This window comes from Mirounga leonina, unplaced genomic scaffold (genome assembly GCF_011800145.1).
Source record: "Mirounga leonina isolate KUSES-001 unplaced genomic scaffold, KU_Mleo_1.0 Mir_151, whole genome shotgun sequence".
NCBI lineage: Eukaryota > Metazoa > Chordata > Mammalia > Carnivora > Phocidae > Mirounga > Mirounga leonina.
The window spans coordinates 7,319,319-7,344,370 of NW_023270377.1; the positions used below are offsets into that span (position 1 = coordinate 7,319,319).

The following is a 25,052-nucleotide window of genomic DNA, read 5'->3' on the forward strand; positions in this document are numbered from 1 at the left end:
CTGCTCATTCTCTCTCTCAAATAAATAAAATCTTTTAAAAAGAACAAAAGAAAGAAAAGCCAGTTAACAGGTTACTGCAATAAATCAGACTAGAGAGGTACTTAAAAGGCAAGACTGACAAGATTATTTGGATGCTAATGGAAGGGAAAAGAGGGAGATCATCTGGGTAGAGTAAAGAATAGGGAAAACCGCTTCAATTCCTTAAACAGAAGTTCTCAAAGTAGAGTTCCCTGACCAGCAGCAACAGCATCACCTGGGAACTCTTGGAAGTGCAATTTCTCAGGCCCCACCCCAGATCTAGGGACTCAGGACCTCGGGGGGTAGGGCCCACAGTCTATTGGAACAAGCTCCCCAGGGGGTTCTGATTCTCACACTAAAGTGTGAGAGCCACACTACAGACAAACGGGCAGTGAGCCACCACAGGAAGAGCATCTTCAGGCAACCAGGAGGCGATACAAGTTCTGTTAGGACTTAGTGAATTTGAGGTGATCTGATGCTTAAGAGAGATCTGGGATGGCGACGGAAATGAGGGTGTCACCTGTGTACAGAGGGCAAATGGATGAGTGGACTGGCCTCCTCATAGATGGTTTCGAATTAGAAGAGTCAAAGCAGGGAGAAACACCAATATTTAAGAAAGCAGAAGCAGAAAAGCCTACAAGGAAACTGAGGTACAGTCAGGGAGGCAGGAGAAAAATCAGGCTAACATGGGGTGAGAAACGCAAAAAAAACAAAAACAAACACAAACAAACCAAGAAAAACACAAAAACCCAAACAAAACAAAAAACAAGAATTTCGACATGGTCAGCAGAGTGGCCTTAGTAATAACAAGGTCATAGGCAACCCTAGTGAGACTCATTTGAAAGAAGGAAACACAGTGAGGTCAGAATGATGTGTGTGGGGAACGGGGATGAAAGGTAAACGAGGAGATGAGGGTGTGGACTAGGCTCCGGAAGTCTGGCTGTGCAGGACTGGAATAATACAGGGTGGTAGCTGTAGGGGTACAGAGAAATCAGGACATGGTTGTTGTTATTTTATTTTTTTAAGATAAGGGAGCCTTGGTCATGGTTCATTGCTGATGGGAAAGAACCACTACAGAAGGTGTGGTTGAAGAGGACACAATGAGGACTGGGAGGAGGCCCTGGGCAGGAAGGGATGGGATCAGAATCCAGGGGTAAAGATTAGCCTCAGGCAGAAGGACAAAGATGCCACCTTCTCTGTATGAAAATAAATGGAGGAGGGGATGAGTCTAGACACAAGTCATTTGTGAGTGTGGTGGCTGAAAGCTGAGGGGGACCCTATGGGGTGTGGAAGAGCAGCTTTTCTCTGAAACATACAAGCCAAACTCATCTGTTGAGAAGTGCTAGAGGAGGATACCCACTACATTCCAAGCTAGGAGTCACAATTTCAGGGGAGGATCAAATGCAAATGGCATCTCCAAACAGTGGCCCTGAACATGCCAGGTTCTGTGCTCTGTGCATTCAAGATAAAACTAGTAACTAGCTATTGAGCACCTACTGCACACGTCTGGCACTGTGTTAGGTGATTTACATATACTACCACATTTAGTATTCTCCAATAATTTAATGAGGTAGGCAGGTATTATCATTCCAATTATCCAATAATAGAGATAGGAGAAATGAGGCTCACAAAGATCAAATAACAGGCTTGCCCACGGGTACCAGTCTCATGAATGCTGGCAGCTCATGCTCTTCCCATGATGCCACACAACCTTCAGGATCCTAACAGGCTTGATGGAAGTGAGAATGGAAAAGAAAACATGATTTCTGAGAGATCTGCCTGAGTGATAAGATAATGAGAGAAGTCAATCAACTCTGTTTGGGGCAAATTCTGAGTTTGGGATGACAATGGAATACAAGTATGATAATGTCCTCTACCCAACCTCTACATCTCGGGGTAGAGGTTTGGAACATCAATTAGATAACAATGTGAGAATAGACAGATGGGTAGAGACTGGGGAAAGAAGGACTTGACATATTAAGAGAACAAGATGAATAGATGAATGAAAAGAGTTAATACTCAAGCATTCAGAGGAAAAATCCCTATGCTACCAATTTTTCTATATTGTTCTAATCTGCATACTCATTGTGGCAGGGTATGGTCATCCTCCTCACCAGGCTGACCATGACCATGCAGAGATGCCTTCAGGTTCCTGAGTTGGAGCCGAAACCTAGATGGTGTGGCTTTCAGGCCCAAACTTGAGTTTCTCCCAGAGTCATCTTCTCAGATGGGGCTCTGCACTGATTCCCATTCCCAGCTGTTAACTGTATTAATTACATCATCAACATTCTCCTACTTTTCTCCGAGCACTCTCTGCTCCAAATCTTTCTCTTGCCCAGGAGAAACCACTTTTAAAGTTCTCTCTAATAAAGCTTTAATTGGCTTTTAGCTTCATGGCTCCCCAAAGACCCAAAATGTAGGCACACAATGTAGCTGGCTTTAACTCACTAATTCTGCATCTTTCCCAGCAGATGGATGATTCCTCCAAGTTTAAGCTGACTTTCATCTGAGTTTTTCTTAAAGAGGCCAACCTTTACATCTTATTATGATGTGATTATTTCAACACCAGAACACAGTGTTTACTAAAGTCAAACCAGTGTTTCTTTACCAGACTTCTCAGGACTAGCTATCCATCAAAACTTCAAAAAATGAAAAAGGTGCTAAGCTATCTTGGAGGGTTAAGTGGAGACTGGCCTCAAAGCATGGGAAGCTAGACTACATGAGTTTTGCTGTGTTCTGAGTCTTCAATTCCACATATATCAAACATATATTATATCTCTCTCTTATGTACGAAGCCTCTTAAAGCACATAAGACATTTCATCCTACTGAACACCTCCAACGAGAATGATAAGATCCAGCCCACTGTTGGGCAAAAGGGACAGAATTAAAATGCTGCTTCTCCAAGAGCCAATCTTCTCTATCAATTCACTTGCTGTGACCTAAAAACACAGGACCACAAAGTGATCATTAACAGGCAAAACAGACAGTTTGAAGAAGTTGATTTTTACAGACTGCATCATTATCTGAGATCCATCAGGCCCCCTAGGAAACAGAACAATGCACCACTCAAAAACAGCTAATGTGTGAAGCATCTCTGATGGAAAATTGTTTCTCCTTAATAAGGTAACAAGCTCTAACTCTAAATGCAAATCAGACTAATGTGGATCACCCCAGCCAGGTTATATAGACATGAATGAGTCATTGCTTTTGATGCCAAACTGGCGAATCTGAAGGTTTTATAATGGCTCTTATGTGGCTGCTGTGGGCAGAAAGGACTCTGGTGTTAAACAGGAGAGCAACCCTGGTCCTTCTTCAGTTTCAAAGAAAGAGAAAAAGGGGACTCTTTTGCAGAACTTTTGCTGGATACAAGACTCTGTTCTCAGAGGTGCAAGTGGATGAAAGATGAGCAAAAACAGTTATATGAGGGAAGAAAAGAAAATACTCAACCATAATAAGATCAGTGATGGAATATAAACTGAAAAAAAAAAGTAGCTATGAAGAAGAGTCACAGAAGAGAAAGATCACACATTTAGCTGGAAAAAAGAAGTAAAGGAGGAAACATCTTGCAGTGAGCAGTCTCTGAGATGGCCCCCACTGATCCTCACACCTCCTGGGCCACACACCCTTGTATAATCCCCTCCCTCTGAGTGTGGGAAGGACCTGTGTCTTGCTTCTAACACTAGAATATGGCAAAGATGATGGACTATCACTTCCATGATTAGATTACATAAGACTGTATCTTCCACCTTGTTAGCAGACTCTCTGCCTTACTGGATCCAGTGAAGACAGCTGCCATATAGAGAGGCCCATGCAGCAAGGAGCTGAGGGCAGCCTCTGGCCAGCAGCCAGCAAGAAACTGAGATCCTCAGCCCAAGAGCCCACAAGGAACTGAATACAGCCAACAACCACATACGCTTAGCCTTCAGATGAGTGACACCTTGATTATAGCCTTGTGAGAAACTCTGAAGCAGAGGACAGATCCGAGCCATGTCCAGATTCCTGACTAAAGGAGAGCCTTGTTTATACTCACAACACCTTGGACACCAAATGCATGGGTTTTCCACACCAAGCAATTCCCTAATTCTCTGGGTGTCCTATAATTTAATTCAATTCTGACACTACCTATCTAGGCTTAGCACAGACCTCACAGGTTAAGGGGTCAGTCCCACGAGACCGCCCCCAACTTCAGACACCAAATGTACATAGTGGGTTTCCAGGTTACCCACACTTCTGAGTTGGCTACATATTGGGGAGAGGAGTTCCCATGACCCCCTCCTCAGGTTCAATAATTTGCTATAATAATGGCTTACAGAACTTACGGCAACAATGAATGTACATTTACTGGCTTAGTACAAAAAAACATAATAAAGGATACAGAAGAACAGCCAGGATGAAGAGCCATATAAGGTGAGGTCCAGAAGGATCCCAAACGCAAGAGCTTTTGTTCCTGTGGAGTGGGGTGCACCACCCTCCCAACATGTATATGCATTCACCAACCCAAACCTTGTTGTTCAGAAATTTTTATGAGGGCTTCATCACATAGGCATGATTAATTGTTACTCAATCTTCAGCCCTTCTCCCCTCCTTGGAGGATGGTGGTTGGGGCTGAAAATTTCAAGTTTCTAATCATGGCTTGGTCTTCTAGGCAACCAGCCCCCATGCTTTTGCTACCAGGGATCCACAATGAGTTGCTTCATAGAACAATAGATGCTCCTATCACTCAGGAAATTCCAGGGGATTTAGGAGCTTTGTGTAAGACATTCCCATCACCCCCACCATTCAGGAAATTACAAGGGTTTTAGGAGCTCTGTGTCAGGAACCAGGGTCAAAGACCAAATATTAGAACAAAAGATGCTCCTAGCACCTCTATCACTAAGGAAATTCCCAGGGTTTTAGGAGCTCCGAGTCAAGAACCGGGGGCAGAGGCCAAATATATATTTCTTTTTTTTTTTTTATTCTTATGTTAATCCCCATACATTACATCATTAGTTTTAGATGAAGTGTTCCATGATTCATTGTTTGTGCATAACACCCAGTGCTCCATGCAGAATGTGCCCTCCTCAATACCCACCACCAGGCTAACCCATCCTCCCACCCCCCTCCCCTCTAGAACCCTCAGTTTATTTTTCAGAGTCCCAAATATATATTTCTTATTATGCTACACTGACCCACAAAAACTGCAAGTGTTACTTTAAGCCACTAAGTTTGTGGCCATTTGTTACATAGCAATAGATAATTAATATACATGTAAAATGACAGTTGACATTTGAAGATCAGAGGGATGATTTTCACAGGAGATGGGTAATTAGGCAGCATTCGTGGCAGAAAAGAGGAGGCTCAGACCCTCGAAGGCAGAAAAGCACAAGGAGTATTTAGGAACCACACAAAGTCCAGCTTGGCTGGATCTAAGGCCTGATGGGTAGGTGCAAGAACGTAAGCTGGAGAGGCAGGCTGGAGACCCCTGGTGGGCAAGAACAGCCAAAGAAAGCCATTAGAGCTCATCACGGATATGCAGTCTGAGAACCTCTACAGGAAGATTCATTGGACAAGTATTGTTTCAAGAGGCAACAGGTTTCAAAGAAAAAAAGATTTGGAAATGCCTATAAAGGAATGCTATGCTTTCTCCTTTTTGAGATACTTTCCCTTCCATTACCTCATTTGATTTATGAAAGAATCTATGAAGAAGTCAAGACAGGTATTTATTATGAAGGGTTTGTGTTATATGTATGGGGGTGTGTGTACGTGTGTGTGTTTACAAAAAAGGAAAATGAAGCACTAAGAGGAAGAATGACTAGCAAAAGCTCTTGTTCAGTACTTTTTTTTTCCTACTATGAGTGTTGCCACATTTTGTTGGATACCCCCTTCCCTGGTAGAAATGCAAACGGGCCTCACTAGACAGGTTTGGATCCTGGCCCCAATGTACCAGAGCAAGCCCACAGAGTATTTTTACCCGGAATAGTAGGTGCAATGAGACCTGGGTGAATTGCAGAGTCAAGAGGGTAACAGTCTAAACTGCAGAACCTGCTATCAAAGGGGCTTTGAAATAGGGGGGGTCAAAAAGAGCATCAAAGCCGAGGCTAAGCTTATCAAGTTCATATGCTATTGCTGCTTCTGGCTCAAGCAAATGAGTCAGAGTTGAGGGGACTGGCCAAACGGGGGTCAGCTAACTGGGAGCAGAGATGAGAGACTTTACTGTGTAGCTGAGCTTTCACTCCAGGGGCTAGTGAAAGGATATGCGGGGGTGGGAGGCTGGTTCTACTTACAGCAATAGGGGTGACTCATTCATTTTTTACTTTTTTTTTTTTTTTTAAGCAGTATCTGAAAACCAGGGACAATTTTCTCCTATTGTTTTCTCCTAAATGTTAAATAAGATCTGTCCTTAATGGTGGACATTCTATACCCAGAGGAGGACAACTGTCAGTTCTCTCTCCCAATCCAGAGCCACATGACCCAGTTTTGTTTTGTTTGTTTCCAATAGGCTTAGTTAGAATCTTCAACAGCTTTTTGTAAATCTCAACAGGTTACAGTCACCACTACTCTATTAAGCAAAGATAACCCCTGACATGTTGCTGCATGACTTGGAAAAACCGAGTTGGTAGTTCTCAGGGGAGAAAGGGCATGATTTAGAATGACCTGAAGGGGGAATCAGTGCGAGGAAGATGGACCTGTAGGCACATAATCCTCTGTAGTGGCAATGAAAGGTTCTCTATCGAAAGGAAAAAAATATTAGAAACCTTAGGTAGCAGGTTAAATACTATGCTGGCCAAAGAGATGACTCGGGAAGAGCTACTTGACCGGGCCTTCCCTTCTTAAGAGTCTAAAGACCAGAAAACTTCACAGACAATAGTGTCCAGAATCCCAGGTAGAGGGAAGTGGTGATGAAAATCATCCCCATCTATAGCTGATTCTCAGTTTCCCAGTTCAATAAATACCAAATTGAACTTTTCTCTTTCCATTCATTCTAATGCAAAAGAGAGAGAGGGCCTCCTTGAATAAAGGTTGATTTTAAATAATTGTGAAAATTAGTCTTTTTAAATGAAAATCATCTTAATCATTTGATACCCACTAAGGAAAGAGAGGTATACCTTCATTTCTTGAAAATACTCATCACTCCCTCTTAGTTCCATACACTTTTCTATTAGGTCTTGTACAAAACTCTCAAAATCTTTATCAGTTACTTCCCAACCCCCAATCTTGCCCTTGAGTTTCTCGTATTTACCAGCTTGTGCCTTGGTTTTATAGGACAATGACTACTTCGGGTAAATTCCAACTGTGGGCCATCCACTTAATAATCTCATCAATTTCCCACAGCTCCAATTGATGACACTGTTCAGATCTGTAATTCTCACCATCCCTCCTCTGGGTCTACACTTCTATTTCCAGATGCCTACTGGATGTCATGAACTGAATGACCCTCCCATAACCCAAATTCAACATGTGATCAGAAACTGAATTCATAGTCCCTCTCACCACTGGTCTTGTTTTTCTCATTTAAGAATGTAAGTACTCATGCAGTTACTAAACTAGGTATCGAGTTAATCACGTTCTTGAATGCTCCTCTGCCTCAAGTCCCATATCTGATCTGCCCTCTAACTCTGCCAATTCTAGTTCTGAAATATCTTGGTAACCTATCCCTTCTTCTGCATTCCAGCTGCCATTGCTCAGTCAAGTCTTCAAGTATCTCTAGTCTTAACTAGTCCCATGCCATGCCCCAATTTCTCCCCTCTTCCTAACTGTCTCCTTTCCTTAACAACCTTGGATGACTCCACTACTTCAGTCTCTTAGCAGCCACAGATAACTGGGCAAAACCCCACCAGAGACTATTTTTTCAGCCTCTTCTCTAGACTTACCACCAGGAAGTGCTCTATTTGCACTGTAGATATTATTCTACCTATCATCCACTTCTGTGCCCCTGTTCGTAACAAGCATTTTTTTTACCCTTCTTCACCTGGCAAACCAGACTCATCCTTCAAGTCCCAGAGAATAAACTTTTTTTTTCTCTTCCTCTTCCTCCCTCTTCCTTTCACCTTCTGCCCTTCCCTCTCTGAATGGACCCTTCCCTCTCTCTGCAAATCTGTTCCTCTTCTCTATGTGCACTGTCTGTGGTTACCAGCAGCCTCTGTTTCCAAGTGTCTCCAGCCATCATTCTATGTCACATTTTAGCTCCAGAGTCCTTAAGCTGTGGAGGAAAAAAAATCTAACTGGTCCCTGGTCAATGTGTTGAAGATCTTTGGGTCAGGAGTCCACTCATGGTCTAACCAAGGCCCTGAGGACAGGGGCAGACTATATTTCCTACTTTAAGAAAGGAAATTCCCATTGAAGGGGATTAAGGCAGGCAAGACCCAGAACATGTATCTGTTACTGTAACTCCTCTTATAGACTAATTTCACCTGAAGGACAAGCATCGAGATTTTACTCTTTGACCATCTTTCTTTTCCAGCAAGTAGCATAACACCTGGCATGTAATGCCCTCTGTATTTGCTTGGATATTCTTGGTTGAAATGACAAAACATTCAACACAAACCAGCTTATATATATCAAAAGTGACTCAGTGGCTCATGCGCCTGGAAGTCCAGAAGTAAGGCAGGCAGGCTTCAGGGTCAGTCGATCTAGGGCCCACTAATGGCAGTTAGGGGCCCAGATTTTTTTCTGTTCTCCATTCTTCTATTCACAACGCTAATAGCAAGTCATAGAATAGCTGCCAGGAGCAATTAGGGATAAATGTTTCCTGCTGATATCCATCAGGAAACTACTTACATCCCAGAACCCCACGCAGGAGTTACCCCAATTAGACTGCTTAGGTCATGTGCCTATGGGAAGAGGAAATGGTATGAAGCTACAATGTCTAATAGAGTAGCCATGAACCATACACAGCTATTTAAAGTAAAATTAATTGAAATTAAATACAATTAAAAATTCAGTTTCTAGGTCACAGTAGCCACATGTCAAATGTTCAACAACCCCACAAGTGGCTAGTGGTTGCAGGATTGGACAGCAGAGATTAGAACATTTCCAATTCTGCAGAAAGTTCAATTGGCATAAGGTAAACAAGCATACCAAGCAACTGGTATAAGGCAACCAAGACTCAGCTTGGCAGCTGGGGTCAAATTCACCCAAAGTACAAGGATCTGGGGAAGGAACAGATGAAAATCTAGGCACATATGGGAAAGGGAAATAGACATTAGGTGGGCAATAAACAATGCCTAACATATTCTTATAGAAAGAAATTCAATTGATCTGGTACAATCTGCTCTTTAAATAATATGATCCATATGTAGAAATTGTCTGTTGTTACTGTAAATACAAGGTATTTTTCTTTTATGAACTCACTAACTTCCTGTGGGACACTGGACAAGCCAAGTAACTTCTCTGAGCCTCAGTTTCCTCGTCTGTAAAACAAAAGGAATGAACTAGATCAGTTGTTTCTAACCTTTTAATCACAACAGATTTTTTTATAGCACATTTTTAAAAACTAATTTTTGCCCAGGATCTCACACTCGGAAGTATTTTTAGTAACTTAACTGCATTGAAAATTAATTTGCTATTCTGTTTTTTTTTTTTTTTTTCCATTAAAAACATATAACTGTTAATTAGAGCTTCTGATCGGTGAGATAAGTCACTGTTACCATAGTGGCCTGGTATTATTTGTAATAAAGGTGAAGTTGACCTCACAGTCCTACTGAAAGCAAATTTACTATTTTCATTCAGTGCTATGAAATATTTATAATTAATGTGAAGTGCTCCACTGAAAGACCCTGGGGTAGACTATCACATGTCAAGAAGAGCACACAATCTTGTAGGCCCCATGCAGGTCCAGAATTCTACGACTTCAGTGGCAATGTGACTGTAAACAGATCCGACACTTGTCACTAGCATGGACTGGCCTGACCTGGAAAGTACCAGAGAACGGGATGAGTGGATGGACTGGGAAGAGAGATTCCAAGGTAACTGAAATCTAGTGAGCAAGGGACAAGAAATAAGGAGAAAATGACACCATTGCAAAAAGCTGTTGATCTTCCCTTTTCACTACCAGTAAGCCCAAGGAAAGTGGATTATTAAATAATACGGGGAGCCAGGTATAAAGTTAGAAGTGGATAGCAATCAAGAGAATCAGGAGCACCACAGTGAAAAGGGCGCTAGAAGAGCCATGGGGAAGGTGACTCTAGAAATCTTCAAGTCTTCACTCACCTCCACTGAGAAAGGCACAATGACGGACATGCTGGAGTTGTGAAAACTCCTATTGTCAGGTAAAAGCATGAACAAAGTTTATTATAGATTATTTCCTTTTATTTAAATTTTTATTGCAATAATTTTGTGTTAAAAGGCAAGAAAGCTGATAGGCATGTCTATTTGAGATGCTGTAAGGGATAGACTGGGGCACAGTATAGACTATAAAATAAATTACTTGAAATGTTCTGAAACCCAAGCCCCCCTGGCCTGCTGAGGTGTCAAAGAGAAACCACGCACGTAGGTAGGAGTGATTCCATGATACTAAATGGGAAGAGGAAGTAAAATGGACAAGCTGGTGAAAGAACTGGGCAAGCTCCAGTTATATTTCAATAAAGAACAGATGTAATTATTATTACTTCAAGATTTCCTATAATTCATCATGATTTTCTATTTTTATTAACCCTTCTAGTAACCATGCATTTCATAACAAAAAAATCCTTTCAAAAACCCCACATTCCTCAAACAGCTACACAAGAGAATTACCACATGACCTAGCAATTCTACTCCTAGGTATATGTCCAAATGAATTGAAAACAGGGACACAGATACTTATGCACCAATGTTCATTTCAGCATTAGTCACTGTTCAATAGCCAAAAGGTGGAAACAATTCAAGTGTCCTTGGATGAACAAAATGTGTACACACAATAAAATATTATTCGATCATAAAAAGGATTGACATGCTGATAAACATGCTAAATGAAATAAGACACAAAGGAGAAATACTGTATGATTCCATTTTTATGAATTATCTAGAATAGACAAGTTTATAAAGAGGAAGTAGATGAGTGGTTATCAGGGGCTGAGGTAGGTGAAATGAAGAGTCATAGCTCAACAGTTCCAGAGTTCTATTTAGGGTGATGAAAAGTTTTGGGATGGACAGTAGTAATGGTTGCACAAAATCATGAATGTAATTAATACAATTGAATTGTACACTTAAAAATGGTTAAAATGGCAAGTTTTATGCTATGTACTTTAACACACACACACAACTTTTTTTAACCCACAAGAGTTTCTGTTGATTACAGAGATTCTAGGGCAGGGGACAGTTTGATAAACAATATTTACTGGCTTTCAAAAAGGGGAACCCAAGGTTAGAAGAGAATGGAAAGGTCCCTCCCTGTGACAGTCCCTTTAAAAAAGTCTTAGAATCGAGAGAAACTAACTAGATACCAATGACCCTTTAAATTACATTTCCAGCTCAAACTTCTGTCATGCAAGTCTTCAACTTGCATTCCAACTACACATGGTCACTTCAGATTTAACAAGTCTAAAGAAAGTTCTTAGTAATAAAGGATAAAAGTAGAAATTACTTACAATAAATAAAACATTAAAAAATAAATTTCTATTAAAAATCAAACAGGGCGCCTGGGTGGCTCAGTCAGTTAAGCGTCTGCCTTCAGCTCAAGTCAGATCCCAGGTCCTGGGATGGAGCCCCACATTGGGCTCCTGCTCAGCAGGGAGTCTGCTTCTCCCTCTAACCCTTCCCCCTGCTCCTGATCTCTCGCTCTCACTCACTCTCTCTCTCTCAAATAAATAAAATCTTTAAAAAAAAAAAAATTAGCGGCGCCTGTGTGGCTCAGTCATTGGGCATCTGCCTTCGGCTCGGGTCATGGTCCCGGGGTCCTGGGTTCGAGCCCCATGTCGGGCTCCCTGCTCTGCGGGAAGCCTGCTTCTCCCTCTTCTACTCCCCCTGCTTGTGTTCCCTCTCTCACTGTGTCTCTCTCTGTCAGATAAATAAATAAAATCTTTAAAAATAAAAAAATAAAAATAAAAATAAAAATAGACAGGGCACTAGCTAGTGAAATTTCAAAATGAGGGGAAAATTGAAAGAGGTTATAATAATAGATGCAGACAAAATTAAACAACTGAAAAGATTTTGTACAACTCTACCCCAGTATATGAGAATATGTGGTTAAAATATATGATTTTCCTGGAAAACACAAATTATCAAAATCAATGCAAGAAAAGGAAAAAAATTCCTACAGAAATCAATGATCATTAGAGCTAGAGAAAGTTGCCGGCTAAAGAAACCCTAGCCCATGTTTCAAGTATGAGTTCTTTAAATTCTTCAATCATTGAGAAAATTTGATCATTCTCAATGCTGCTTTAACTGCTCCAAAGCACCAAGAAAAAGGCTCCCCAATTCTTCCTACCAAGTTAATAGAGTCTAATACCAAAACAACAAAAAGAGCACAATAAAAAGAAACCACACACCAATCTCACATTTTGCACAAAAACCCAAAAATCATAAATTATTACCAAACAGAATTGAGTCACATGTGAAAACATGTTATATATCATGACCAAATAAGGGGCAGGGTCATATGAGGGATGTAAGAATTATTCAGTGTTTTATGATACCATGTAAATAAGCCAAAGGGAAAAACAGCATCTTTTTTTTTTTTTTTTTTTTTTTGGGAAAACAGCATCTTGAAAGAAGCTCAAAAGGCACCTGAAAAAGTCAATATCCATTTGCAACGATGTGGATGGAATTGGAGGGTATTATGCTGAGCGAAATAAGTCAGAGAAAGACACGTATCATGTGATCTCACTGATATAAGGAATTCTTAATCTCAGGAAACAAACTGAGGGTTGCTGGAGTGCTGGGAGGTGGGAGGGATGGGGTGGCTGGGTGATAGACATTGGGGAGGGTATGTGCTATGGTGAGCGCTGTGAATTGTGTAAGACTGATGAATCACAGACCTGTACCTCTGAAACAAATAATACATTGTATGTTAAAAAAAAGAAGATAGTAGGAAGAGAAAAATGAAGGGGGGGGAAACTGGAGGGGGAGCTGAACCATGAGAGACTATGGACTCTGAGAAACAAACTGAGGGTTCTAGAGGGTAGGGGGGTGGGAGGATGGGTTAGCCTGGTGATGGGTATTAAAGAGGGCACATACTGAATGGAGCACTGGGTGTTATATGCAAACAATGAATCATGGAACACTACATCAAAAACTAATGATGTAATGTATGGTGATTAACATAACAAAAAAATGTAAAAAAAAGTCAATATCCATTTCTAATAGAAACTTTTAGTAAAAAAGAAAGAGGACACTTGGTTAACTTGGTCTCAAGCCAACAACCAGCACTGTACTTGAGAGTTTATTACTGAAAGCATTTCCATTAAAGTCCATAAGAAGGCAATCACCACTATTATGTAATACAGTTCTTAAAGCAATGGCCAGTGAAATGAGATAACAAGTAAAATGCACAAAATTAGAAAGGAAGGTGCAAATTATTATTCGCAGATAATACTACTTTATACTTACAAAATCAAAACAACCAACTAAAAGATTATTAGAAATAATAAGAGCACTCATTAAGGTTTCCAGTTAAAAAAATACACTAAAACAACCCCAACAGGTTTTTTTATATATCAATAATTACCTGGAGGAAAATGCTAGAAAAAATTTCCTTTCAAATCAATACCAAAAAACACAAAATCTTTAAGATTTTCTTTACTGACACTCTGAGTGATTACTGGTATTTTTAATGGAAAATAAAATTGTAATTCTTTTTTTTTTTTTTTAAGATTTTATTTATTTATTTTGACAGAGAGAGATAGCAAGAGAGCGAATACAAGCAGGGGAGTGGGAGAGGGAGAAGCAGGCCTCCCCGCGAGCAGGGAGCCCAATGCGGGGCCCGATCCCAGGACCCTGGGATCATGACCTGAGCCGTAGGCAGACGCTTAACTACTGAGCCACCCAGGCGCCCCTAAAATTGTAATTCTTCGAATAAAATTAATTACTAGGAAAAATACCCAACTGAAAATAGCAGATCTAACTATGTCAGTTTTTAACAATAAGTGGTAATGACTTCATGCTCTAGAATACTTTAGAGCCAAGACCTGGGGAAGATCAATGCGAGCTCTTCAACTACACACTCAAGCTGTAGAACATGACAATTCTTCTCTCTCAGTAATCCATGGGTATTTTTTGCCCATTTTTTTTTTAAAGATTTTTAAATCTACTTAGAAGTTGAGTGATATTACAAATACCCAGTAAGTCACTGTTAACATTTTGCTGTATCTGCTTTCTCTTACTATATCTGCTTTGTCCCCCATGCGATGCACACATGTGCACACACACGGTTTTCTTTTGTTTTGTTTTTCTAACCCATATAAGAGTTAAGTTAAAGACATCAAGATACTTCACCCCAAGCACTTTAGCCAGTAATTCCCTCTTATAAGAATAAGGATATTCTCTTATATATCTTCAATATCATTATTATACATAAGAAAATTAACAGTAATTCCAAAAGGTCATCTAATATATAGCCTAAATTTAAATTTCCCCAATTGTTGGGGCACCTGGGTAGAGTAGTCAGTTAAGCATCCAACTCTTGGTTTCAGCTCAGGTCGTGATCTGAGGGTTGTGAGATTGAGCCCCACATCCAGATCCATGCTCAGTGTGGAGTCTGCCTGAGATTCTCTCTCCCTCGCCCTCTACCCCTCCCGTTCATTCTCTCTCTCTCTCCAAAATAAATAAATAAATATTTTAAATAAATAAATTCCCCCCAATTGTCGTTACCATATTATTTCCCTAATACAGGATCTATCAAGGTTCACACATTATTTTTGGTTATGTCTCTTTTGGTCCCCCTTCTTTTAGAAGAGTTCCCCTTGTTTTTTTGTTTTTCTGTTTTGTTTTGTTTTTTTAAAGATTTTATTTATTTATTTGACAGAGAGAGACAGCGAGAGAGGGAACACAAGCAGGGGGAGTGGGAGAGGGAGAAGCAGGCCACCCACCGAGCAGGGAGCCTGATGCAGGGCTCGATTCCAGGACCCTGAGATCATGACCTGAGCTGAAGGCAGCCGCCTAACCAACTGAGCTACCCAGGCGCCCCACCCCTTGTTGTTTTTGTTTTTGTTTTTGTTTTTAAAGATTTTATTTATTTACTTGACAGAGAGAGACACAGCGAGAGAGGGAACACAAGCAGGGGGAGTGGGAGAGGGAGAAGCAGGCTTCCCACGAGCAGGGAGTCCGATGCGGGGCTCGATCCCAGGACCCTGGGATCATGACCTGAGCCGAAGGCAGACGCTTAACGACTGAGCCACGCAGGCGCCCCCCACCCCTTGTTTTTATATTCTTCACAACACTGACTTTTTTTTGAAGGGTACAGGCTGGTTATCTTACAGATTGTCCCACATACTGAATTTATCTTATTATTTCTCCCATGGTGTCATTTAACTTGTTCCAGTATCCCCTGTATTTCCAATTTACTAGAAGTCAGAGCCAGAAGCTTGATTCATTCAGGTGGAAACATTTTTGGCATGACTATTTCACAGATGATATTGTATAACAATACATCCCATCAGAAGGCACAAAATATCAGGTCATCACACTACTGGTGATGTTAAGCTTGACCACCTGTTAAAGTGGTGACACCAAATCTGTCTACTATAAAAGGACGTTTTGCCCAGTGTAATTAAGTAGTAAGTCAACTGTGGCAAGATACCTTGAGTCTATGTAAATATCCTAGTCTCCAACAACCTTTCACTCAATGGTTTTAATATCTACTGATGATCCTTGACCAAATCAAATTATTACACTGAGGGCTGAACCACCATGAAATGTTTAACCTCTGCTATGTGTGTTGGTAGCTATGAGGAGAAATATATAGCATAATGGTTAAGAAGACAAGTCTAGAACTACTCAATTCTGGCTACATAGTAGAATCCTTCGGTCTCTGGAGAACTTTTTAAAAATACCAGATCAACTATAATCAGAATGTCTGGGGTGGTATCCAAGCACAGATATTTTTTAAAAAGCTACCAAGGAATTCTTTTAAAGTGTACTTACCAGCTGTGTATCGTTCCTGTGCTTTGGAAATAAAAAGCTACAAGTATCTTGGGTGCCTGGGTGGCTCAGTTGGTTAAGTGACTGCCTTCAGCTCAGGTCATGATCCTGGAGTTCCGGGATCGAGTCCCACATCGGGCTCCCTGCTCAGCAGGGAGTCTGCTTCTCCCTCTGACCCTCCTCCCTCTCATGCTCTCTGTCTCTCATTCTCTCTCTCGCAAATAAATTTAAAAAAAAATCTTAAAAAAAAAAAAAGCTACAAGTATCTCTGAGATAAATACTACTAAATATTCCTGAAACAGATACTAGACATGTTCTAAGAATTAAATAATTAAACATAATGAGGATTAATTATAAAATATAGTTGACCCTTGAACATGAGTTTGAACTGCTTAGGTCCACTTATATGTGAATTTTTTCAATAAATACACTATAGTAAGGTAAATGTATTTCCTCTTCTTTATGATTTTCTCAGTAACATTTTCTTTTCTCTAGCTTACTTTATTGTAAGAACAGAGTGTATAGTACATATAACATACAAAATATGTATTAATCAATTGCTTATGTTATCAGTAAAGCTTCCAGTCAACAGTAGGCTATTAGTAATAATTGTGGGGTTTTTTTAAATTCATTTATTTATTTTAGAGACAGAGAGAGTGAGAGCACGAGTGGGAGGAGCAGAGGTAGAGGGAGAGAGAATTTCCAGCAGATGCCTTGTGGAGCATAGAGCCTGATGCAGGGTTCGATCCTACGACCCTGAGATCATGATCTGAGCCAAAACCAAGAGTTGGACGCTTAACGGACTGCGCCACCAGGCACCTCAACAATAGGCCATTAGTTGCTGAGTTTTGGGGGAGTCAAAAGTTGTATGTAGATTTTCGACTACATAGGAGCTCAGTGCCCCCAATCCCCATTGTTGTTCAAGGGTTAACTGTACTTAGGCCCTAGCACATAGTAAATGCTTAGCAAGTATCAGTGATTATTATGTGTAAATACAATATGGGTATGCAGGTATATAAAAATATAGCTAGGTATATCCTAATATACCCATATGCACCTAACAATACAACTTCAAAATACATCAAGCCACAATTAAGTTACAGAAGAAATCATAAAGGAAATTAAATACTTAGAACTAATAATAAAAACATTATACATCAAAATCTAGGGACTATAGCTAAAGAAGTACTTGGGGGGAAATATATAGCTTTGAAAATATTTCAAAAGAAACAAGAAAGGCTAAAAGTAATAAGCTAAGTATTCAACTCAAGAAGTTAGGAAAATCAAAGCCCCAAAATAAAGAATTAAATAACAAAAATAAGGGCAAATATCAGTGGTGTACAGAACAACATCATCAACAATAAACAGAGAAAAAAAAACACAACCAAAACGCATGTTCCCTGAAGAAATTACAAAGATAGATCTTTGACGAGCACGAGTTATCAAGAAAAAAGGAGAGAAGATTCAAAGAATCAAAATACAGAACGAAAACGGAGGCAAAAGTACAGGCACAAGAAGATTTCTTAAATTATTAAGAAATACTAAAGAGTATCAGGATTATCTATAGGCTAATAAATTCAAATGGATAAATTCCCAGCAAATTATGCCAAATTTGGCACAAAAAACTTGAACAGACCAGTCGGTATAAAAGAGATGAAAAGAGGGGGCGCCTGGGTGGCTCAGTTGTTCGAGCGACTGCCTTCGGCTTGGGTCATGATCCTGGAGTCCCGGGATCGAGTCCCGCATCGGGCTCCCTGCTCCGCGGGGAACCTGCTTCTCCCTCTGCCTCTGTCTGTCTCTCTCTGTCTCTCGTGAATAAATAAATAAAATCTTAGGAAAAAATAAAATAAAAAAAAAAATTTTAGAAAATGGGTGTTTTTCATTAAAAATATATTTATGTTAACATGTAATGAGATTATTGGGCGCCTGGGTGGCTCAGTTGGTTAAGCGACTGCCTTTGGCTCAGGTCATAAACTGGAGTCCCGGGATCGAGTCCCGCATCAGGCTCCCTGCTCGGCAGGGAGTCTGCTTCTCCCTCTGGCCCTCCCCCCTCTCATGCTCTCTCTCTCTCTCTCTCGTTCTCTCTAATAAGTAAAATAAAATATTTTTAAAAAAAAGAGATGAAAAGAGTAAAGATCTTTCCCTCTGAAAAAACAGCAGCGCAAATGCTATGAAAACGCAATTTACAGAACTTAATCTAGACTACAAAAAGAGAAAGCTGGATAATTCTAGCTGTTGGCAAGAATGAGAAGATGTAAGAAGCCTCGGGCTTGTTAGTGGAAGCTGGGCTGGCGTCATCATTCTGGCTTTTGGGTCAAAGCCTCAGTTAATAAAGAACTGCTCCTCTGCCTTGCTTTGTCCTTTATGCATGTATTTCTTTTGGGGACTTCACAGGGAGAAATGGCCAGTCTACCACAGGCTTTGGGCCTTAGACACTGTAGGTCCTGACCAAATACCTCTACCTGAATCACACCTGATATGACTGCATTGGCCACTTGGTCTAAAAAGACAGGGAAAACCAAAATGCCACTGCACCCTTCTCACACAGGTCTGGACATGGCTTTACCTTTTTTTTTTTTAGGGAACAAATTTATTTCAACTTTTCTGAAAAATATCAGGAACTATGAAAAACAAGCTATTAGCTGTAAAGCACTGTGTTCTGTTGGAATCTGAATTCATTCGTTGATGTGTTTGCAGGTTTCCCAACTTCCCTGTCGCTGACATTTGAGCATGTTGTTTTATAAATGATGAGATTCCAGGGTGGGAACTGAGTGGCTTTACCTTTTTTCAAATGAGATTTCAAAACGTTTCTGAAAGGAAATTACTATATATTTAATGTTTAATATAATTTCTGAAGCAAACATAACTGTCTTCTAGTTGTACGAATCATCATTTAGGGAAGATCTGATCCCAGAATCTGGAAACAGAAGAAATTTAGCTCCAAGAAAGCATGGTCAGGAGAAAGCGTTCTTGGGATTTAAATAACCTAGAAGTATCATAAGAGAATAATCATATGGGTCTGCTTTTCTTAGCCAAAGGGAAATACAGTCACTTTTCATTCAAGGGAAGAGAACCTAAACACAGGCACTGAGCAGGCCTGTCACGGAAGGAGATGAACCTTAAGTGAGAAAAAAAGTCTCATCCTGATCTTGAAGCTGACTTGGGCAGGCCCCAAAAGAAGTAGTTAGATTTCATGCAGATTCTTCCTTCAGAAAAGAGCCAGAGGTGGCCAGGAGACAGAAGGGAGAAGGGAAAGGGTCACCAACTCCACGGTCATCAGGGGACGAGTCAGAGGCTTGTCTCCAGACCAGAAAACGGAACAAGATCTCTGGCAGACCCAGCTAGGACAGAGAACAGGAAACATACATCACAACCTGAGGAGGTCATGATCCCCAAGATTCAGGCCAAAACTGCTTTTTTTTTTTTTAAAGATTTTATTTATTTATTTGAGAGAGAGAATGAGATAGAGAGCATGAGAGGGGTGAGGGTCAGAGAGAGGCAGACTCCCTGCTGAGCAAGGAGCCCGACGTGGGACTCGATCCCGGGACTCCAGGATCATGACCTGAGCCGAAGGCAGTCGCTTAACCAACTGAGCCACCCAGGCGCCCCAAAACTGCTCTTAAAATTCCTGATGATGCAAGAGGCCCAGCTACATACAATACCACTTCGTCATCATGATTTTTAGCCTTTGGAGTTTGCTAACAGGCAACCAGTACCCAAATATCTGATACCAAAGAAAATTCACTTGGGTTGTCCCCAGTCTCTACCCAGATGGCAGATTTCTGTGCTGATGACAACACTGCTCCCTGGACTGTGGTAAAAGCTCAGCCTCAGGAACCTGTGGGGCTGGACCTACAAAAGGGGCCCAGGTCTTTGGCCCGCTCTCAGGGGCTGAGGAGGATGCAGACCCATACTGTCTTCCTAGAAGAAACTACTGGGTAGGTCTGAGGTGCCCAGAGAAACTTTTCTCTTCATGCAACAATAGGTACTAGTTGCAGACCCTGGGGTTATCTGCTCACTTACCAGAGAAATGTAGTTATGGTAAAAACAGGAATGTTTCCTGGGCAAACAGGGATATATAATGTGTACACATGCAATAGGTAATGTTTGCTTTAGGTAAAACATGGTATTAAAACAAAAATAAACAAATAAAAAAAACTCTTTGAAACACCAGTATGAAATCCTAGTGGAACACCACTAGGATTAATAACCATTTGCAATTATGACACAAAGCAACGAACCTTTCTAGAAGTCTTAGGAAAGGGCGCCTGGGTGGCTCAGTTGGTTAAGCGACTGCCTTCGGCTCAGGTCATGATCCCGGAGTCCTGGGATTGAGTCCCACATCGGGCTCCCAGCTCAGCAGGGAGCCTGCTTCTCCCTCTAACCCTATCCCCTCTCATGCTGTTTCTCTCTCTCTCTCTCTCTCTCTCTCTCTCTCTCAAATAAATAAATAAATAAAATCTTTAGAAGTCTTAGGAAAAGTTTATGATGTTCTTAAGGTCATGGTTTATTTCAATAACAAATTTCAAAACCTTAAATGGTGCAAAAAGTACCAACATCCTAACTGTAACCAGATTTTATATCACCCAGAGATGAGAAGCAGGTTGAAATATCCTAAAAACACTGTGATTTTTTAAAAGAGCAAATTGCAATTTTCCTAAATATCAAGAGGGCAAGAAATGAGAAACAGCCATGTGGTTTCACAAACTCTCTATTTAGAGGCTAGCTGGAAAGAGAAATTTGTACCACATACTGAGGGAAGGACTAATAAGGCTGTTCCTTAGGCCTAGTAAGGAAGGAATATAAACAACAGTAAGATAGGAAGATCATAAAAAGAGTAAGGAAAAAAACATGCATACAGTGGACATGTAAGGACTCAATGATATTTACTTGTAAGAGAGAAGGAGGGGAATTACAACAGAGGACAAATCAAGAGCAGGTCTGCCAAGAGAATTTCCCAAAGAGCAAAGTAGATTATCAGTATCCACTCCGGCATCAATTCTGTCATCACTCCCATCCATCAATATTTCCTTGCCCTTGTATTGGTACCAATCACTAACAAGAAATCAGGGCATCTTATCCCTTTGGAAGGGATATCCCACTTGGAAGCCCAGGGGAACAGTGGCTCCTGAGGTCTGCCAAGTCCAAACACCAGAGCTAGGCTTCCATGAAGTAGTTTTGGGCCAAATAGTAAGTAAGTTTTAAAGTGCTCCTTTGCCTAGCTTTGTCCCGCAAGTATCTCCCTGGTGATCTTGTTGATGGAGAATTTGGCTACATAGGGTCCTGGTTATTTCCCTCTCTTTTCACAGAGAAGACATGACTCACAATACTGACGCCATGATAATATAAATGCACTCTCAGAAGAGGGTCACCGTATCCAACTGTTTTTAAAGGAAGAAAGAGAAAACATCAGAAGAATGAAATTTCAAGGAATAACATCCATCTGATATTGGCTGGGTCTGGAACAGTGAAATCACTAGTTAACTAAGCAGGCCACAAAACAAAAGGAACCTGGGTACCTCAGGTCAGTGTACCTGGTGGGCCACTGACGAAGCAGTAGTCTCTTCATTCAAAAAGAATTTCACAGTTGGAAATTCCTTCTGAATGAGTAGTACTTGGCACCAAAAAGTGACACATGTTTACCGAAAATGCTCACCACCCCAGTCACTACCTCATCAGCAGTGAAGAGACAAGGTGATCCATTTGCAGTCACTTCCTGAAATCACCTCCAGCTTACTTCAGGATGTCAGTAAGGCATGCTCACCAGACCCTAGCACAGTGTGTCCACAGAACATCCTCTTTTAGTCATCTTCTGGCATTTCTTCTAGTCTTTCAAGGGGACAGTACCAGAAACTTCTTCCTGATTAAAAAAAGCCCATAACCTAGTCGGCCTAGCTAGGTCAACTGTTTCCATGTCAGAGTATAGATAAAACTCAATTTGGCTGGGGGCGCCTGGGTGGCTCAGTCGTTAAGCGTCTGCCTTTGGCTCAGGTCATGGCCCCAGGGTCCTGGGACTGAGCCCCGCATCGGGCTCCCTGCTCAGCGGGAAGCCTGCTTCTCCCTCTCCCACTCCCCCTGCTTGTGTTCCCTCTCTCGCTGTGTCTCTCTCTGTCAAATAAATAAATAAAATCTTTAAAAAAAAAAAAACCAACAACTCAATTTGGCTGGAAAATATACCCCCTGCACTTAAAACTTCTTAGCAATCTATACATTAAAATATTCCAATTTTCGGGCGCCTGGGTGGCTCAGTTGGTTAAGCGACTGCCTTCGGCTCAGGTCATGATCCTGGAGTCCCGGGATCGAGTCCCACATCGGGCTCCCTGCTCAGCAGGGGGTCTGCTTCTCCCTCTGCCCTCTTCCCTCTCGTGCTCTCTGTCTCTCATTCTCTCTCTCTCAAATAAATAAATAAAATCTTTAAAAAATAAAATAAAATAAAATAAAATAATAAAATATTCCAATTTTCACTGCTACTTTCCCTTTGGTTTCCCTGCGTGTGGTCAGCTAGGGCCCTTGGCAGTAGCTTCTTGCCCATGTGTTTGGACCTGCTTTCTTCTGCATCCAGAGGACACATGGCTTAGATTTTGATCACAGACAGTAAGACCGGCTTTTTTTCCCCCAAGGTTTAGAATCGAAACACTTTGTAAAGACAATCTACTAATCAAATTTAAGGTGATCCATTCCCACCACTAATGATGAAAAATACTTTTAAAATGTACTGAGTTAAAGCAAAATCCAGGATAAAGTGAAGTGCTTTTGTGGATTTGAAAGATCGGTTTAATTCTGTTCCTATCAGCTACAGGGGTGGACTGGACTCATCACAGGAAACTTCAAGATTAGCTATCAACACAACTCAAGACCTATTAGAGGACAAGAGCATCCACTGGCCACAGCAGCATCTCCCGCCCCTCCTCATAGCCAGCAGCGAAGTGGTCAAAGATCCCCCCTTCCTAAGAACCGCCACTGGTTAGAAATTGGGAAGGTCCCAACTGCACTGTGCGATTAAGTCTGTAGCACAGAGAATCCCAATTCTTAAACCAATCAGGTTAGTAAAATAAAATGTCAAACAGCAATCCAGCACTCACCTTTGTCATGAACACAAACTGAGAGTTTCTTGACACCATCAACCAGAATATTCTGTGTGTTGCCATGTCCATCTTCTGAGTCGCTGTCATCAAACTGAGCCTCTATAATGACATCAGGACTGTCATTATAGCCTTTCACGGACTGCTGTGGGAGATGGCTTCCACAGAGCTCCTCAGGGAGATCTAATTCATAGGCACCTTCTGTTTCTTTGTCATTGCTCTCTGGTTTAATTACCTGAAGAAAATAGAAAAGTTCTGCTAAATCACTGGAGGGAAGAATGGGAAATAACAGATTTTTCTTTTCTCATTTTTCTTTCCTAAAGGAAAAATGCACATTCAGAAGCTCACAGCAATGGCCACTCACCATGTAGCTTGAAAAAAGTATTTATTTTCCAGCTGCATAGACTACCTTATGGAGACGATCAATCCAGCAGTGCCAGGGTGGCCCTCAGCTCTTCAAGATGCCCAAGATGAATGCCATATCTACTCCCCATTTTTCTGATGTACCTGTTCATCCGCTCTCCCCCAGAGGCCCTGAATACCACAGGTACTAAGCTGCTTCATTAAGGGTACATCACATGGATCAGTGAGTATGTTCAGAGGGCATAAAAGAACTCAGTATAGTATGTTACTGCATTCCATATGAAGCCACAGGAAATGATGAGACAGAAAAAACAAAATTAAATGTAAATAAGAGTTTATAAATGTTCTCATAAAAAATTAAAGCCCTTAATTCTCCATTTTGAGGCTTGAAATCAGTATAGAAAGCACACAACTGATGGATATTTACACTAGTACTAAGAATGGAGCATTATATAATATGACAAATATTTTCAATTAAAAAAAGAGTAAAGCAAACAAGAGAAGAGTATAGATACTAATCCACTTAATGAGTTTGTCAAATAACAGTCATATGTCAGTAGTCTGATTTCTATGGCATTTGATTTCTATGGGTTTCTGTAGCAGTTTCTCTATGTGCTTAATCTTGAGAGGTCTAACATTTTTCTGAGTTTAACCTTGAAGTTTCAAAATAGATGTTCACCTTCAACAAGCCAGATTACCATTTGAATTAGACCACACAAAGATCCTTTAATAAGGGATCTTTATCTTACACAAGGCAGAAAAAAATTACTGAAAGAAATCTTTCCCCAAACATTTTCACGGCACAGATTCCAATTAACATAACCATCCCCAGACAATGAATATTATATTCACCCAGAAAATCAAAGTAAAATATTACAAAGGTATTCTAAAGATTCTAAGAATATATTCCCAAGTTTTTTAAAAAATGACTTCATGAAAATGTGGAAACAAAAATTTGTAAACAGTAATTTTTCAGAGTAAAATTGTGTCTTTTAATAATATTTTTTGAAAACTTGATTCCCAATTTCTATATATATATATATAATGAAATTTTCTTTCAACTCTTGCCATGTTTTGACTCGTCACATTCATTCATTCATTTGTTCATTCTTTCACTATGAGAAGTTTGAAGGTTCCTTTTCTTTGATAGTAAAAGAAAAAAAATTCAACTGGCTAGGCCAGAAATCTCCAAAAAAGATTCCCTCAGGGAAGAGGGAAGCCACAGTCAGTCTTTAAATTAATATACCATCATAAAACCCAGCTCTCCTCTGTGCATTTCTGCCCTGTCACATAAGTCTGGTTTGTTTTCATGCCTGACCCAAAGGAGATCACTCAAAAAATAGAGAATTCACTGACAAGTTAGAGAAGAAAAAGAATTTGATGTCACTCAAATCAGCAAACCTAGTCATAATGTTCTTAAACGTGCCTGGCAAATTCAGTAGCATTTAGGAAGATCTGCCCCAACTGTCCTCGAAAAGTGAACACACCTTGCGTGTTGTCAGAATAGCCCAAAGCATGGGGCACCTGGGTGGTTCAGTTGGTTAAGTGTCTAA

At 40.7% G+C, this 25,052-nt stretch overlaps 1 protein-coding gene across 3 annotated transcripts in view; it reads right to left on the reverse strand.

The window, feature by feature from the left end:
• The window catches only part of DIS3L2 (DIS3 like 3'-5' exoribonuclease 2), a 341,559-nt gene that overhangs the window by 201,333 nt on the left and 115,174 nt on the right, over positions 1–25,052 (reverse strand). For all 3 annotated transcript variants that reach the window (XM_035006877.1, XM_035006875.1, XM_035006876.1), the window contains one exon: positions 23,137–23,371. In XM_035006877.1, the coding sequence (XP_034862768.1) occupies positions 23,137–23,371 (235 nt within the window). The remainder of the gene's footprint in view (positions 1–23,136; positions 23,372–25,052) is intronic.